Below are 15879 nucleotides of genomic sequence, written 5' to 3' on the forward strand. Positions count from 1 at the left end.
TTCTGGGGTTCAGGTCAAGTAGTAGTCTGACCAGTTTGTTTTGTGATGTTTGTAATTTTGTTTTAAGCGCCTTTGAGGTGCTTTGGTACCATGAGGTGCACGCATAGTCATAGTACCCTTGAATGAGTGCTCCTGCCAGAGTCTTCAGGGTATTCTTGTTTACCAGAGAGGAGATCCGGTACAAGAATCTAGTTCGTTGGTTGACTTTTTTTATTACATTGGATGCCATTTTGTCACAGGAAAGATTTGCCTCTCTAGGATGGAACCCAGGTAGGTAATTTCGTCTTTCCTTGTGACAATATTGTCACCCACTGTAACTGAGAATCCGTCGGTCTTGCTGAGTTTGTTATTTGAACCGAAGAGAATGGACTCTGTTTTGCCCATGTGTAATGATAGTTTGTTATCAGCGAGCCATATGCAGATTTTGCCTAGTTCCGTGCTGAGGGTTTTTTCAACCTGCAATTTGTTCTTGTCAGAGACCAGCAGGGCTGAGTCGTCCGCAAACAGGAACAAGTTGCAGTCACAGGCTGACGACATGTCATTTGCATAAATTAGGAAGAGTAGCGGTCCTAGTATGCTTCCTTGTGGAACACCACAGCTCACTGTGAGGGGGGGGGGATAGAGTACCGTTTACCTCTACCATCTGTTCTCTCCCCTCCAGGTAGGATTGCATCCAGCTCACTGATAGGCTATCAAAACCAATTGCTTTTAGCTTGTCAATTAGAATGGAGTGATTGACAGTGTCGAAGGCCTTTTGTAGGTCCAGCATGACCATGCCGCAGTATTTGCCAGCGTCCACCTCTTGTTTGATGTGGTCGTTCAAATAGAGGAGGCATGTGTCAGTGGAGTGGGACGTTCTGAAGCCAGATTGGAATTCGTAGATTAGGTTTTTTTCCGCCAGGTACTTTTCGACCTGTTCGTAGACTATTTTCTCCATGACTTTCGAGATGGAGGTAAGAATAGAAACAGGGCGGTAGTTGCCTGGGTCTAATTTGCTGCCCTTTTTGTGTAGAGGGGTCACTCTCGCAATTTTGAAGTCCTTGGGGACGTGCCCCTGTCTTATAGAGAGGTTTATTATGTGTGTGATGACTGGGGTGATGGCGGCTGCTGCGTCTCTGAGGAATTTGGAGGGGATGTTGTCATGGCCAGTGGCCTTGTTAGGTTGGAGGGCGCTCAGTTTTTTGAGTACCTCATCGGTTGTTACCATTTCAAGTTTGAAGTCGTCTTTGTGGACCCCTAGGTTTTTGTAGTATGCTACTATGTGTTCTACCCCATAATGCCCTGAGTGGGAGGGTAGTTTGTTTACCAGTGTTGTGGCTATGTTTGTGAAGAAGATGTTTAAGTAATTGGCTACATCCAGCTTGTCTGTGATGAGCGTGTTGTCCGTCTTTATGTTTATGTTTGAGAATCTGGTTTTAAGTTTTTTACTGCAGCCTAGTTGATTATTGAGTAATTTCCAAAGTTCGCGGGGTTTGTTTTTGTTTTCCTCAGTTTTGTCGTTGATGAAATTTCTTTTTGCGGTTCTGATCATGGTGTTTACGTCATTTCTTAGTCTGTTTCTTTGGATTTTTAGTTCAACCACGTGGGCTTGGAGTTCACTGTTTGAGCTTTTGGAAAGCTTTGTCTGACTTTTATGAAGTTCAGAGCATTTTTTGTCTCTGGTTTTCATAGCGGCCAGTATTTCAGTGTGCATCCATGCCTCAGCGCGATTTTTAACCCTGGTGGTTCTTATCGGTGCCATGTTGTTGAGTATTGCTGTGAATTTGGTTTTGAATCCAAGCCATGTTTCTTCAACCTGTGTACCACTGAGCTCATCTGACCAGTCCAAGCTCCCCAGTTCTAGGTTAAAGGCCTCTCTAGAGTAAGTTTTGAGGTCTCTAGATGTGACTGTTTTGTGACAGCCGGCCTTCTGTTTTAGCTTTTTGCGGGTACAGAAAATCATATAATGATCACTTAACCCGCATGCTATCACCCCTTTACTGGAGATCATGGACTTGTCAGAGGTCAAAATGAGGTCAATGGTGGTTTGTGTCGAATCGCATACCCTTGTGGGTTGTGTGATTAGCTGGCTGAAACCGTGCAGGTCAGAAAATCTACTGAAGGCCTTGAAGACGGGTGCTGATTTACGCAGCATATCCGTGTTCCAGTCCCCAATAAGAATTTTTTCTACCCCCTCCACCCCAGCTAAACACCCATCAAGTGTGTCATAAAAGCCACTCTGTTCTGGTGGTCTATAGATTGTGCCTACTAGTACTGGTTTCGCCCTGTCTAATAAGATTTCAATCCAAACAGTTTCAATTTCATCATGGTTAAGGTCAGTACGGTTGATGTATTTGGTATCCTTGTGTATATACACACAGACGCCACCTCCATACTGGTTCCTATCCCTCCTGACTATTGAGTCGTTTTCAATTTCAATCTCTGGATCCTGTACAGATGAGTCTAATTTTGTTTCTGTGAAACACAATATGTTAGCCTTACCGTTTAAAAACAACTGTTTGATTTCAGCCAGTTTAGGTCTCAGGCTATTTGTATTTAGATGAAATATGTGAAGTCCATTTTTGCTTGTAATAAGATTGACGTCGTCACAGTTGAGGTAACTCTGTTCAATTGTGTCCTGTCCTGTGGTGGGGGGAGGGGGGGCGTTGTTGCTGTTTGTGCCGTGGGTGGGGAGGGGGGGAGGGGGTGATGCTTTGTCCTTTGCTGGAGTCTGTATTCCTCTGTGTGAAAGCCCGCGATGTGGGGGGGGGGGGCTGGTTGATTACAGATATGTCTGATTGTACTCCATTGTGGGGGAGGGGGGGTGCCTTTTGTCCTGGCCTCGGCCCGGGTGCGTGAATATTAAAGGCAACCAACTTGTGTTCGGCTTTTCTCTGATTGGCCGCGCCCCCCCGCCCCCACGCGCAGGCAAGCGCAGCCGTCCCACGTCCCAAATGAAATCCAAAGAGCAAGCGCGGCAGCGCGGGCAACCAACTTTGGGCTGCTGTTCCAACGCACTTGTGTTGGGCTGCGGTAGCAGTGGAGCGCTGCTGACTGATTATTATGTTTCGCGTTTTTAACAACCAACGGTAGATTCACTCGTCACTGTACATGTATAAACAAAGCCCATACAGTTATGAAATAATAAACACTGTTGTGTTGGGCTGCGGTAGCAGTGGAGCGCTGCTGACTGATTATTATGTTTCGCGTTTTTAACAACCAACGGTAGATTCACTCGTCACTGTACATGTATAAACAAAGCCCATACAGTTATGAAATAATAAACACTGTTGTGTTGGGCTGCGGTAGCAGTGGAGCGCTGCTGACTGATTATTATGTTTCGCGTTTTTAACAACCAACGGTAGATTCACTCGTCACTGTACATGTATAAACAAAGCCCATACAGTTATGAAATAATAAACACTGTTAGGACTCGCAATAATAAACACTGTTACGACTATCTGACTCTTAATAATAAACACTAGTGTTAGGACTATCTGACTCTTACTAATAAACACTGTGTTAGGACTATAAACACTGTTAGGACTATCTGACTCTTAATAATAAACACTGTTACAGTGTTAGGACTATCTCGAGTCACGCGTCACTACTGTAACTAGAAACTCTGGGTGTCACTGTACATCAGTAACGTTATTTCGCGTTTTTAACGTCAGCGGGGCGATGCGGTGGTTTGTCGCCGGCTTCCGTGCACCGCCGCCGGCTCTACTCGGCCCAGCTCCAGCAGCAGCAGCCGTTCCTCCGTTGTAGAACGAAGCCCTTCAATGACAGAGCTCTCATATTTTGCGAATGCATAAACTATGTCTTAAATTATGGCTGAGAGCTCTGTCATTGAAGTGGGTGGTGGCAGCTTACTAACAGTAGCGATTTTTATTGTTTTGTCATGACCAAACATAATCCCAACATAGATAGGAGGTGTACTGTATGTCAAATGTCGGTCATGTGGTGGAAGTGTTTAGTACAGTCACACAACAGAACACCGCTGGTTCGACCAGCGCTTTTGCCGCGTCTCTCTTTGTGCGAGGGCGTGTGCTAGTGCATTGATTGATTGGCCGTGTGGCCAATCAGAGAAACGCTGAACGAAAAGCTGAACACAAGTTGGTTGCCTTTAATATTCACGCGGCCCGGGTAGACTAGCTGGCATGGCGGCCTTGGCGGGGCCAGCCAAGCTAACCGTCGGGTCCTTGGTGACATTGATGTCCCGCGCCGCTCTCCCTTTAGCCACTCGCCGAGTCCGCTGGGGCTTCTGTGAGGGTATGTCGCCGCTTGCTGGTCGGCTGGTGCAACTGCTGGCTGAAGCGTCAATTGCGTGGATGCTGTTGATCTCCGGCGCCGGTGTGAGGAGCGATGCCTCGCTGTTTTGTCCCTGCGACGTGCTGGGCGCCTCGGTTGTGAACCCCGGTTCCTTCCCTCTCGCTGTGGCCTCTCGTGGGTTCTTTTGCAGAGGTGGCAGAGGAGGAATGTTGCCGTTGATCATGTCGTTAGCCGCAGTATGTGTGGGTAGCCGTTGATCTGTTGTGCTGGCTGCTGCTTCTTGGGTCAGCAGATTTGACTGTAGTCTCTGGTTCCGTGTCATTACGGGACCAGGGTTCTGATGAATGTCACCCGACATGAGCAGATATAATAAAAACATTGATCTCTTATTACACTTGCCTGCCGGGGGTAATTTCTTTCGTTCCGGATTTGCAGTAAGTACTGTGTGGATGGTCGTGGCTCCGAAGGCTGGATGTTTCCTCTCCGAGCCCGTTAACAAATAGAAGTCGCAATGGGACTGCTGTTTTACGTTTTCGCTACCCTCCACTTCTGTCTGGAGTTGCTGCTGAGTGTGTGCCCGCTCATGTTAAAGTGTTAAGTGGCTGCTCGTGTGTGAGCGTGCACAGTGTGCGTGTCGTGTGTGTGTTCATGTGTGCTTGTGTGTGGACAGTTCAATGTTCTGAGCACTCAATGTTCATTGTTCATGGCTCTGATGGCCTGGGGGAAGAAGCTGAGCCTAAGCCGCTCTGTCCTAGTAGCTGGGGTTCGCAGGCGTCTGCCTGACCTCAGCAGCTGAAACAGGCTGTTATTGGGGTGGTGAGGGTCTTTCATTATCCTGTAGGCTCTGGATTTGCACCTCTTGTTGTATAGAACCTGCAGGGGGGGTAGTGCAATACCCGTGGTACGCTCGGCTGAGCGCACCACTCTCTGTAGGGCCTTCTTGTCCTGTGCCGTGCTGTTTCCATACCAGGCAGTGATGTTTCCGGTCAGGATGCTCTCTACAGCTCCTGAGTAGAAGGACTGGAGTATCTTTCCCGATACTCTGAACTTCCTTAACTGTCTCAGGTGGTAGAGACGCTGTTTCGCCTTCTTTACTACTGTGTCTATGTGTGTTGACCATGTCAGGTCCTCTGAGATGTGGACCCCCAGGTACTTGAAGCTGCTCACCCTGTCCACGGTAGCCCCGTTAATCATCAGTGGTGTGTGCGTCTCCTGCTGTCCTCTCCTATAATCCACGATCAGCTCCTTGGTTTTACCAATGTTCAGGAGCAGGCTGTTGTCCTGGCACCAGCGTTCCAGTACCTCAACCTCCTCCCGGTAGGCCTTCTCGTCGTTGTCCGAGATCAGCCCCACCACCACCGTGTCATCTGCGAACTTCACTATGGAGTTGGAGCTGAACTTGGCCACACAGTCGTGTGTGTAGAGTGAGTACAGCAGGGGGCTCAGAACACAGCCCTGGGGGGACCCGATGCTCAGGGTGATGGTGTTGGAGGTCTGACCCCCCACCCTGACCGCCTGGGGTCTTTCGCTCAGAAAGTCCAGTACCCAGGCGCTCAGGGCGGAGCTCAGACCTAGCTCGATCAGCTTGTCCACCAGTCTGGTGGGGACTATGGTGTTGAACGCTGAGCTGTAGTCAATGAACAACAGTCTCACATAGCCCCCCTTCTGACGGTCAAGGTGCGAGAGGGTGCTGTGCAGTACCTGGGAGACCGCGTCGTCGGTGGACTTGTTTGTCCTGTATGCAAATTGCATAGGGTCCATATCACTGGGGAGGGAGGCACAAATGTGGTCCTTGACCAGCCTCTCGAAACATTTCATGACCACAGAGGTGAGTGCCACCGGTCTGTAGTCATTTGGACATGCTGGGGAGGGTTTCTTCGGCACAGGGATGATGGTAGACATCTTGAAGCAGGCAGGGACTACCAGCATGTGGTAGTCTACACCCTCCCCAGACCGACAGTAGGGCAGCATGTGGTAGTCTACTCTACACCCTCCCCAGACCGACAGTAGGGCAGAGCAACAACCAGGGCGGAATTGGCATAAGGCAAAGAAAAAAGGCAATCTTACAAAAAACACAGCTGACAATCACAACATTAAATAAAAATCTGATGAATTAATATATCCTAGAGTGACAGGGAGCGAGAGATAAAGAGAGAGAGAGAATGGAGGATGAACCCTCAACTGTGTGGCTCAGCGGAGTAGCAATACAATCGTCAAATTTGCTGACGACACAGTGGTGGTGGGCCTGATCTCTGCCAACGACGAGAGGGCCTACCTGGAAGAGGTCAAGGTCCTGGCGGGATGGTGCCAGGAAAACAGCCTCTCCCTGAACGTCAGCAAAACAAAGGAGATGATTGTGGACTTCAGGAGGTCGGGGGTCAAGGACTACAGCCCCCTCAGCATCGACGGGGCACCGGTTGAGAGAGTCAACAGCTTTAAGTACCTCGGAGCCTACATATCCGAGGACTTGACATGGACCACACACATTAACAGTGTTGTGAAGAAGGCACGACAACGCCTCTACTTCCTCAGGCGCCTAAGGAAGTTCCAAGTCAGCCAGAAGATCCTTAAGAACTTCTACTCATGTACAATAGAGAGCATCTTGACCGGCAACATCACCTCCTGGTTTGGGAATAGCACTGCACAAGACCAAAGCAGACTACAAAGAGTGACACGTTCAGCCGAACGCACAATTGGAGGGGGGCTCCCCACCCTCCAGAACATTTACTACAAGCGTTGCAAGGGCAAGGCTAAGAGAATCATTAAAGACTCCAGTCACCCGAACAACTGCCTCTTTGAACTGCTGCGGTCAGGCAAGCGATACAGGAGTCTCAAGGCGAGCACAGAAAGACTCAGAAGAAGCTTCTATCCCCAGGCCATCAGGCTGCTAAACGAACAATGAATGAACACTACACAACAACAACCACCAAACGCACATAGCACACACATCCACACGCACACACTCACTTTAAACAAACACACTGTAGCACCCACTCCACGCACTTATAGCACACACCCACTTTAAACAAACACACTGTAGCACCCACTCCCCACACTTTATATTTATGGATGAAGGATTGCACTACAACTCGTACACCTTACTGTAAATTGTACCTAAAATTGTACCTCATCCCATTTCTGCTTTGCACTAGATAGTACTGTACATTAGTACACTGCATAGTATTGTGTATTGTATATTATATGGTAACTCAGAACATTGTACATATGTCTATACCGAACACTGTGACCTCATTTTCTTCTTCTAAATTCATGCTATATTATGTTATTATGTTATTTGATACTATCTTGTCTAGCACAGTCTCTGGAGCGTAACAGTAAGAAGCATTTTGTATGAAAGTATTCTGTACTTCTGTATGACAACTATTAAAGAACTTGAACTTGAGAATGATGGAATCAGTGAAAGGAGAAAGAAAGAATGAGGAACATTCAACACATTGATAAAACGTTTGTAAAAAGAGACATCATGTGCAATTTTCTGTTGATCCCCTGTTGATCCCTGCTGTCTGTGCTCACCTTGTCCCTCTGGTATCTGCGGGACGTCCTTGCTGTCTGGGGACAAACACATCACCCTGTTCCCTTTGACGTGGCCGTCCACCTGGGCCTGCTGGCCAAAGGAGCAGGTGATCCCTGCCGAAAGGTCTGGCACGTTGTTTACCTCCAGCAGCAGCTACAGGAGAGGAGAGACATGGACAGAAAAATCGACAGTCAATTCTCATGCACTGTGCCGCCTGTTGCAGTCAGGACAAAAACCTTGTATCTCCAAAAGTCAAAAGGGTAAGCTTGGAGAGAGATTCGCGTAGCCATACCTCTCTCCACACTACGTTACACTGCATTAGCAACGTGCCAGCACTGGAAAGAGGTCTGGCTGAACCTATTATCAATCCGGTATAGGGGGGGGGAATGCTCTGGCTTGTTTGTATTTCTTTAAACCAATCACAATCATCCTTTTCTTGCCTGACAGCAGCTAATCCCAGGATGCAGCGACGCCGGTGCCCTTGCAAAATAGTGTCACAGAGAGCGGAAGGGGAGGAGAATTCTGACTGAAATAGTCGGACAATGTCATGCTTATACCCGTAGTCTATATCCCGTGAGTCAGACTAGCTTCTCAAGAATTAATAGAAAAATAACGACATTTTGGGATGTATTTCTTATGTTATATATTGGGTTCTAAATGGGTTTAATTTGCCCTGGGGCCATGCAACATGCTCAAGACATGGAATGAATGAGTGAATCATGGAAGGGTTTGATTCAAGTAAAAGAACATGAAAATAACCAAAATTGGAAATAAGTGTTTTTTTGCCTGACAGCAGCGATGTACCGGTAGCAGTATACGTCTACTTACAGTGATTGCTTATAAAAACAGCATTGTGAGTGGAATGACAACATAGTGGAATGAGAAGTGGACTCACAGGCACACTGTGTGCTGACACAGCAATGCTGTCGGGGTGAGCGATAACCTTCACACAACGGTCGATATCAGTGGCGAAGCGGAAGGCCTCGTCCGCCCTTTCACAGCGGTCCCTCCTGGAGCAACTGGAGAGCAAGAGGTTACAACTGTTAAGACTAACCATGTACCTAGACAAATGTATATATCGCTAGTTAATTAAAAGAATATTAGCACTGTATTGTTAAGTTAAAACCATTTTACAGTTGCTCTGTCATTTTCCGTATACATAATTACAATAATTACATATTTGTATTTGCTTTTAGTTTTTGGAATAGAAACAATAGCCACATTACAATATAAAAAGAAAAAGAAAAAAACATACATAAACATTATTAGCAAACAGGCAGCTGCTTAAAATAAAGCCCCAATGCAAATGTCCCTGTGATATGCTACAAATATAAACAAACATTCTTGTAATGTTTGTTTATATTTTGTAGCATATGTGTAGGCATGGATTCTTACATTAAATAAATGGGTAACACTTTATAATAACACTCAGTTAAAAGACCTTTATAAGGTATTTGTAGATAATGAACTAATCATGAACAAATCATTTATATACATTCATAAATTATTATTAATTCATGTATAACTATATTTGTGTAACATTTACAAATTAGTTCTACATTATTTATAACTCATTATCAACGTTGTTTGTACTTGATTTGTTCATCATTAAATAATGTTGTTTAATGTCTAGTGCTTTGAAAAATGGATATGAAAAAACTAGTATACTGTACCTCCATTTATTTGTTCATGTTCAATAAATGATTTGTTAAGACATTCATAAAACATCTATAAATCATTTACATATGCTATTGTGTGCCCTAATCTAAAGTGACGCCTATTTATCATTAACAAATGTCTAATAGTTTGTTTATTTGTGGACTTTTATGAATACACATGAAGCAATTACCAGACTTGTCTTTTCATGTTTAACAAATGATTTGTTAAGACATTCATAAAACATCTATAAATCATTTGCAGATGCTATTGTGTGCCCTAATCTGAAGTGAAGCCTATTCATCATTAACAAATGTCTAATACAGTTAATTATTTGTTTACTTTTTCATCACCTGTTACAAATGTTGTAGACAACTTTCGGATACACCCTTCTTTGTGACATCAAACAGTGACAGAATTAGGACTATAGATAAATGCAATTGTATTAACATATAAAATACATGTGCATAACATTATAGTGTAACGAGGGGGGGCAAAAGGACCCAGGAGTACCCTGGCCAGGTATTGACAGAGTATGCATTTATCTATAGTCCTAATTCTGTCACTGTTTGATGTCACAAAGAAGGGTGTATCCGAAAGTTGTCTACAACATTTGTAACAGGTGATGAAAAAGTAAACAAATAATTAACTGTATTAGACATTTGTTAATGATGAATAGGCTTCACTTCAGATTAGGGCACACAATAGCATCTGCAAATGATTTATAGATGTTTTATGAATGTCTTGACAAATCATTTGTTAAACATGAAAAGACAAGTCTGGTAATTGCTTTGTGTGTATTCATAAAAGTCCACAAATAAACAAACTATTAGACATTTGTTACTGATGAATAGGCTTCACTTTAGATTAGGGCACACAATAGCATCTGCAAATGATTTATAGATGTTTTATGAATGTCTTAACAAATCATTTGTTGAACATGAACAAATAAAATGGAGGTACAGTATAGTAGTTTTTTCATATCCATTTTTCAAAGCATCTACAAATGTGTTACTACACATTAAAGAAGATTATTTAATGATGAACAAATCAAGTACAAATAGTGTTGATAATGAGTCATAAATAATGTAGAACTAATTTGTAAATGTTATACAAATATAGTTATAAATGATTTAATAATAAATTACGAATGTATATAAATGATTTGTTCATGATTAGTTCATTATCTACAAATACCTTATAAAGGTATTATAACTGAGTGTTATTATAAAGTGTTACCAATAAATGTAACACATTCTTGTAACACATTTAGGGAGACGGGGGGTCAAGTCTAGCTCTAATATAGTCCATAAATGGACTCGTGGTTGAGTAGACTTCCAATGAAGAAGGGTCCATTTCTGTGCTAGCAAGCAACGTGACAGATTTTGTTATGTGGAGTTTAGTTACTGAGAGATTATCATTGTTTTCTCCCACTATACAGTACCAAAAATAGCTATCGTAGGATCTGGTTGAATTACCGTTTCGAAAACATATGATAGTGTTTTAAAAATGTAACCCCAGTGGAGTAAAAATGTAACTCCAGTGGAGTGTAGGCATGGAGTAGACCAGTGTTTCTCAAAGTGGGGGGCGCGCCCCCCAGGGGGGGCGCAGAGGCATCACAGGGGGGGCCTTGAGATTTATAAAAAAAATTAATAAAAAAAAAAACGTTTTATTTTTTTTATTTTTTTTCTTACAGAAAATTATCACTAAAGTGCTATCTGTTGCAGCTGCACTGTTCTCCATGAAAATACCATTTCTCAAAATCTGAAAATTATTATTTTATAAAACACAGAAAAGAATCACCAAGTTACTCTGGATAAAAAAAAAACTTTACAGACAACATTGAGACAAAGCTTCCTGACACATCTCCATCCAAACTCTTGGAAGAACTCTTTGAAATCTCATCTGATACCACCTAGAGAGCTAGTTTCAGAGTGTGGTGCTGAGTACCAAGTATCTCATCTCATGGCCCACCAAGTATCTCATGATGCAGCAGTTAAGGTGTTGATACCATTCAGCACCACATATCTGTGTGAAGCTGGCTTTTCATCCATGACAGCTCTGAAAACAAAATATAGGGCCAATTTGAAAGGTCACGATATTGGTGTTATTTCAATACATTTAAACATGGCCCATTTCATATTGATTTCATATTTTGTTGGGGCGAGGGGGGGGGGCCCAAAATATTTTTGTCCGCCAAAGGGGGACCTGACAGAAAAAGTTTGAGAAGCACTGGAGTAGACAGTCCACTCCGAGCTCTCAAAAATGTTAAGTAATTTTCTACTTTTTGCCCACCGTTTAGGTGCGCTAACTGATTTATGAACTCTTTGCAACACTGTTTTTGACCGAAACATGTCATCTTCCAACAAAACGACGAGGCTAACAACAAAGAAAGACGATGGCAAGAAGGACGAGGTAGCGGCTAGCTCTCCTAACATGGCCACCATAGCTACCATGCTGGACGAGCACCGAGCGGCTGTTGGCAGACTTCAAAGTGACCTTCATAGTTATTGGACAAAATCCAAACCACAGTCTCAGATTAAGAACAGAGGACACTATACCTCCATCCTAAACTCAAACGTTTTTTTCTTTTTTCTTCTCTCTCTCATGACTGATCAGTTGCCTGTTTTAATAGACTTTGAAACTGAAAGTCACAGTTTAGCTTGTCACTTCCCCCCTCTTCCTTCCCATTTTTGTTCATTTCAGGCGGACAAGTGATTTGTAGGTTAATCCGTGAAGGAGTTACACTAACAAGTAAAGTATATTGATGTGGGTGTACACACTGGGAGCTCTAGTAGAGTAAAATTATACAGGATCTATAGTGAATTACAATAATGTATACGTTATTCATATTGCATTCTACATTTTGGCAGTTAAATGATTACTGTACAAATTATTATGGGGAGAGCTATACATGGCCTGTTGTACATTATTCATTGGGACATTGTGTGCTTTATAGGTCATGTTCACCCCCCCAAGTAACTTTTTGTCGAGCCAGTGAATAACCCCCACCCCCCTCCCTTTATTTTTTCTCCACTCTTATAGTCCATGAGACAAAATAGGGGTCACCGGTACCATCTGCGAGGACTAATTCTCACAGTGATTTTTGACATGGTATAACCCCATAGAATAGCAGGCTTATAAATTACCTTATTATAGCCAATTCGCACATTTATATATATATATATATATATATATATATATATATATATATATATATATATATATATATATATATATATATATATATATATATATATATATATATATATATATATATTATCTTTCAAATGGCAGAGTTCAATTTGGATTTAGTATCACCAGGCGTGCATATGAACAGATAATGAAATCTACTGTAATCTACTGTACTTTTTTATTTTCACCACGGTGCAACCGTTTTGAAACAAATTCCAGATCTAATTGTTGCTGCATGCTAACAATAGGGAAGAGAAACTAACTGTGTTTCAATATTTGTCAATAACGTTACGTTTTGTGGTATATTATCCCGAATAATAAGAGTTATTAAAAAAATGCATACAGAACTATGAACCTTGAACCCCTAGTGTTAGAAAATATGTGATAGCCTTGCAGTGGTGGTAGCTATCTGTGTGTTATCACTCCATTCATAACCCCATGCCAAAACACACTTGCCAAAAACTATTCATAGAACAGAATAAAGCATTCTACTTCAAACAAAAGAGGCTTCTCTCTTATTATTGACACTTTCTCTTGGTGGGACTTCTTTTAATTTTTTTTTATTATCTTCACAAATGTTATCTATTACTGGCAGTGACAACACAGTGACTATACATTATATAACATGTACTTCCATTTTAACAAACGTTTCCTCTGTACATAAAGAGTGAATAGCCTACCATGTTTACTATATACACATAGATTCAAAACCAAAGATAAGATAAGATATTCCTTTATTGATCCCCTTGGGGAAATGTAGGCATCATAGGCAGCATGGGGAGGGGGAGGGGAGGTACAGGTAGTAAAAAGCAGTGTAAACAATATAACAAATCAATATAATTAACATAATTAACTCTGGACATGTGCATGATTTGCAACACCTGAGACCCCCACAGTGTGGCTCTCTGCAGACCAGGTGAGTACACAGCTGAGCAAGTTACACGCAGGCAAGGCTGCGAGTCCTGATGGGGTGAGCCCAAATGTACTCAAAACCTGTGCCTGTGTGATGTGCTCCAGCTCATATTCAATATGAGCCTGAGGCTGCAGAGAGTCCCGACACTGTGGAAAACCTTCTGTGTGGTCCCTGTCCCTAAGTGCCCGCGTCCCAGCACGTCCAAGGACTACTGGCCGGTGGCTCTAACCTCTCATATAATGAAGACCATGGAGAGGTTAGTCCTGGAGCAACTCCGCCCGGTGATCAAACCCCACCTAGACCCACTCCAGTTCGCCTACCAGCCCCGACTGGGGGTAGAGGATGCTGTCATCTACCTCCTGAACCGAGCCTACACTCACCTAGACAAGCCGGGGAGCACTGTGAGAGTCATGTTCTTTGACTTCTCCAGTGCTTTTGATACCATAAGGCCTGGGCTGCTGGGTGAGAAGTTGGAGGCAATGCAGGTAGAGGCCCCCCTGGTGTCCTGGGTTGTTGACTATCTGACGGGCAGCCCACAGTACGTGCACCAGTGGAGGTTATTGCATGACAACTAGTGAGGCTAGTGCTTCACTAGTAATATACAGCAGAAGAAAAAAAGTAATATTATTATTAATATACATACATATATATATTTTTTTAAATTATTATTATACATTTTCTTTTTATTAGAAATGTTTTCCTCTATGAAAAAAACAATGCCAGTGAATTTTTTTTTTCTTCAAAAATGTCCAAGTGACAGCTCTGAGCTCTCTGACCAGGCCTGATCCCATAACAGTATAATGGCCAGGTGTCAATCACTCACTGCAAAAATAGTTGCACGGGTTGGGCTTAAGAATATAATTATCCAATCAAAATAGTGTATTTGAGTTTAAAAAAGGCGGGTAGTGAGGTTTAGCGCACTTGATTGATTGGCGTTCACGCCGTGCCACACAAACTTAAGATCCAATCAGAGATGCACAGTGATATCGACCAGAACTCGGCCGTCGGCAAACTGCCTGAGACTTTCTTTTATTTTTTCCTCTTTTTTTTTTTTTTTATGTTGAATGAATTTGAGTTTTTAAGAACATGTTTATTATAAAAGCGAACAGTTTTAGTATCTATAAAGGTAAGATTACTTTGTGTAAAGTCATCCTGTTTAGAGACTTTGTCTCACGGCTCAGCTGTCCTCGCGGGGGAGGAGTTAGATTTACATGTGAATGAATGCAGGGCTCGTTCTGCTTTGTTTACAAAATTAGCTGTTTAGCCATTAGCCATTAGCTGCTAAACTAGCGTTAGAGTCGAGGAAAAGCAATTGATGCTTTGGATCTAATGAACGAGGGCCTATTGGACTCAAGTGGATTTCGTGGAGGGGATGTGTCATCATGCGTTTATAGGTAAGTGCAAAATAAGTCTCTCCTCTCGATCTAACGTTAGCTAGCCGCACAACCGGTAGCTAAAGTGACTGTCTATGAAGTATACACTTGATAACTGGTGATGTGCTGCTCTCACTCTCGCAACTGTGTATGTGTCCCGCATTTCACTGTATGCCCTGGTATGTATGTGACAAATAAACCTCTTGATTCTTGAGTTAGTTACTGTAGAGCAGACATCATCTATATCAGCTGGTTGTACTAGTAGAGCTTTGGTTGAGAGAGATACAGTGCTGTGTAACTAGGAGGGATATGAGGACTGTGTGTAACTAGGAGGGATATGAGGACTGTGTGTAACTAGGAGGGATATGAGGACTGTGTGTAACTAGGAGGGATATGAGGACTGTGTAACTAGGAGGGATATGAGGATTGTGTGTGTGTGTGTAACTAGGAGGGATATGAGGACTGTGTGTCACTAGGAGGGATATGAGAACTGTGTGTAAGTTAGTACTCTCACCAGTATCTCACTATGATTATAGTTAGTGCTTTCATCACTATACAACTATGGAAAATGAAAATGCAGACATCTGGCACAAACCGCTGTGCGGGGACACAGATGTGTTTGAAACAGTGAGGATGAGAAATGGTCTGATCTTGCTGTAAACAAATAGTTTTTTATTTGCCTTCTTGACTAAGCTATTGTTGTGATGTGTGTAAGTGAGGTGTGTGTCAAGAGTTACTCCAAGGTATTTATTACTAGTGCCTGTTGTCTTTAACTGTAGTGTCTGTCTGCTGTCTTCATAACCACACTGTGTCTGTACTTCTTTATTATCTCCCATCCTCCCCAATTTTTGAACTCACCAGCCACTACTGACACACACATTGGGGGATGTTTTATAAATATAATATAATATAATAATTTGTGCTTCACCAAAAAATAATTTCAGCAGCCGCCACTG

At 42.9% G+C, this 15879-nt stretch overlaps 1 protein-coding gene across 1 annotated transcript in view; it reads right to left on the reverse strand.

The window, feature by feature from the left end:
- LOC311229629 (plexin-A2-like) overlaps nucleotides 1-15879 on the reverse strand; it is a gene marked incomplete at its 5' end in the record, with an annotated part of 168906 nt that overhangs the window by 56658 nt on the left and 96369 nt on the right. Inside the window, 2 exon segments of the mRNA XM_084315706.1 lie at nucleotides 7786-7939; nucleotides 8682-8805. Coding sequence (XP_084171832.1) covers nucleotides 7786-7939; nucleotides 8682-8805 — 278 coding nt within the window.

The sequence above is a fragment of the Notolepis coatsorum genome (genome assembly GCF_963971535.1).
Source record: "Notolepis coatsorum genome assembly, chromosome: 6".
In the NCBI taxonomy this organism is placed as follows: domain Eukaryota; kingdom Metazoa; phylum Chordata; class Actinopteri; order Aulopiformes; family Paralepididae; genus Notolepis; species Notolepis coatsorum.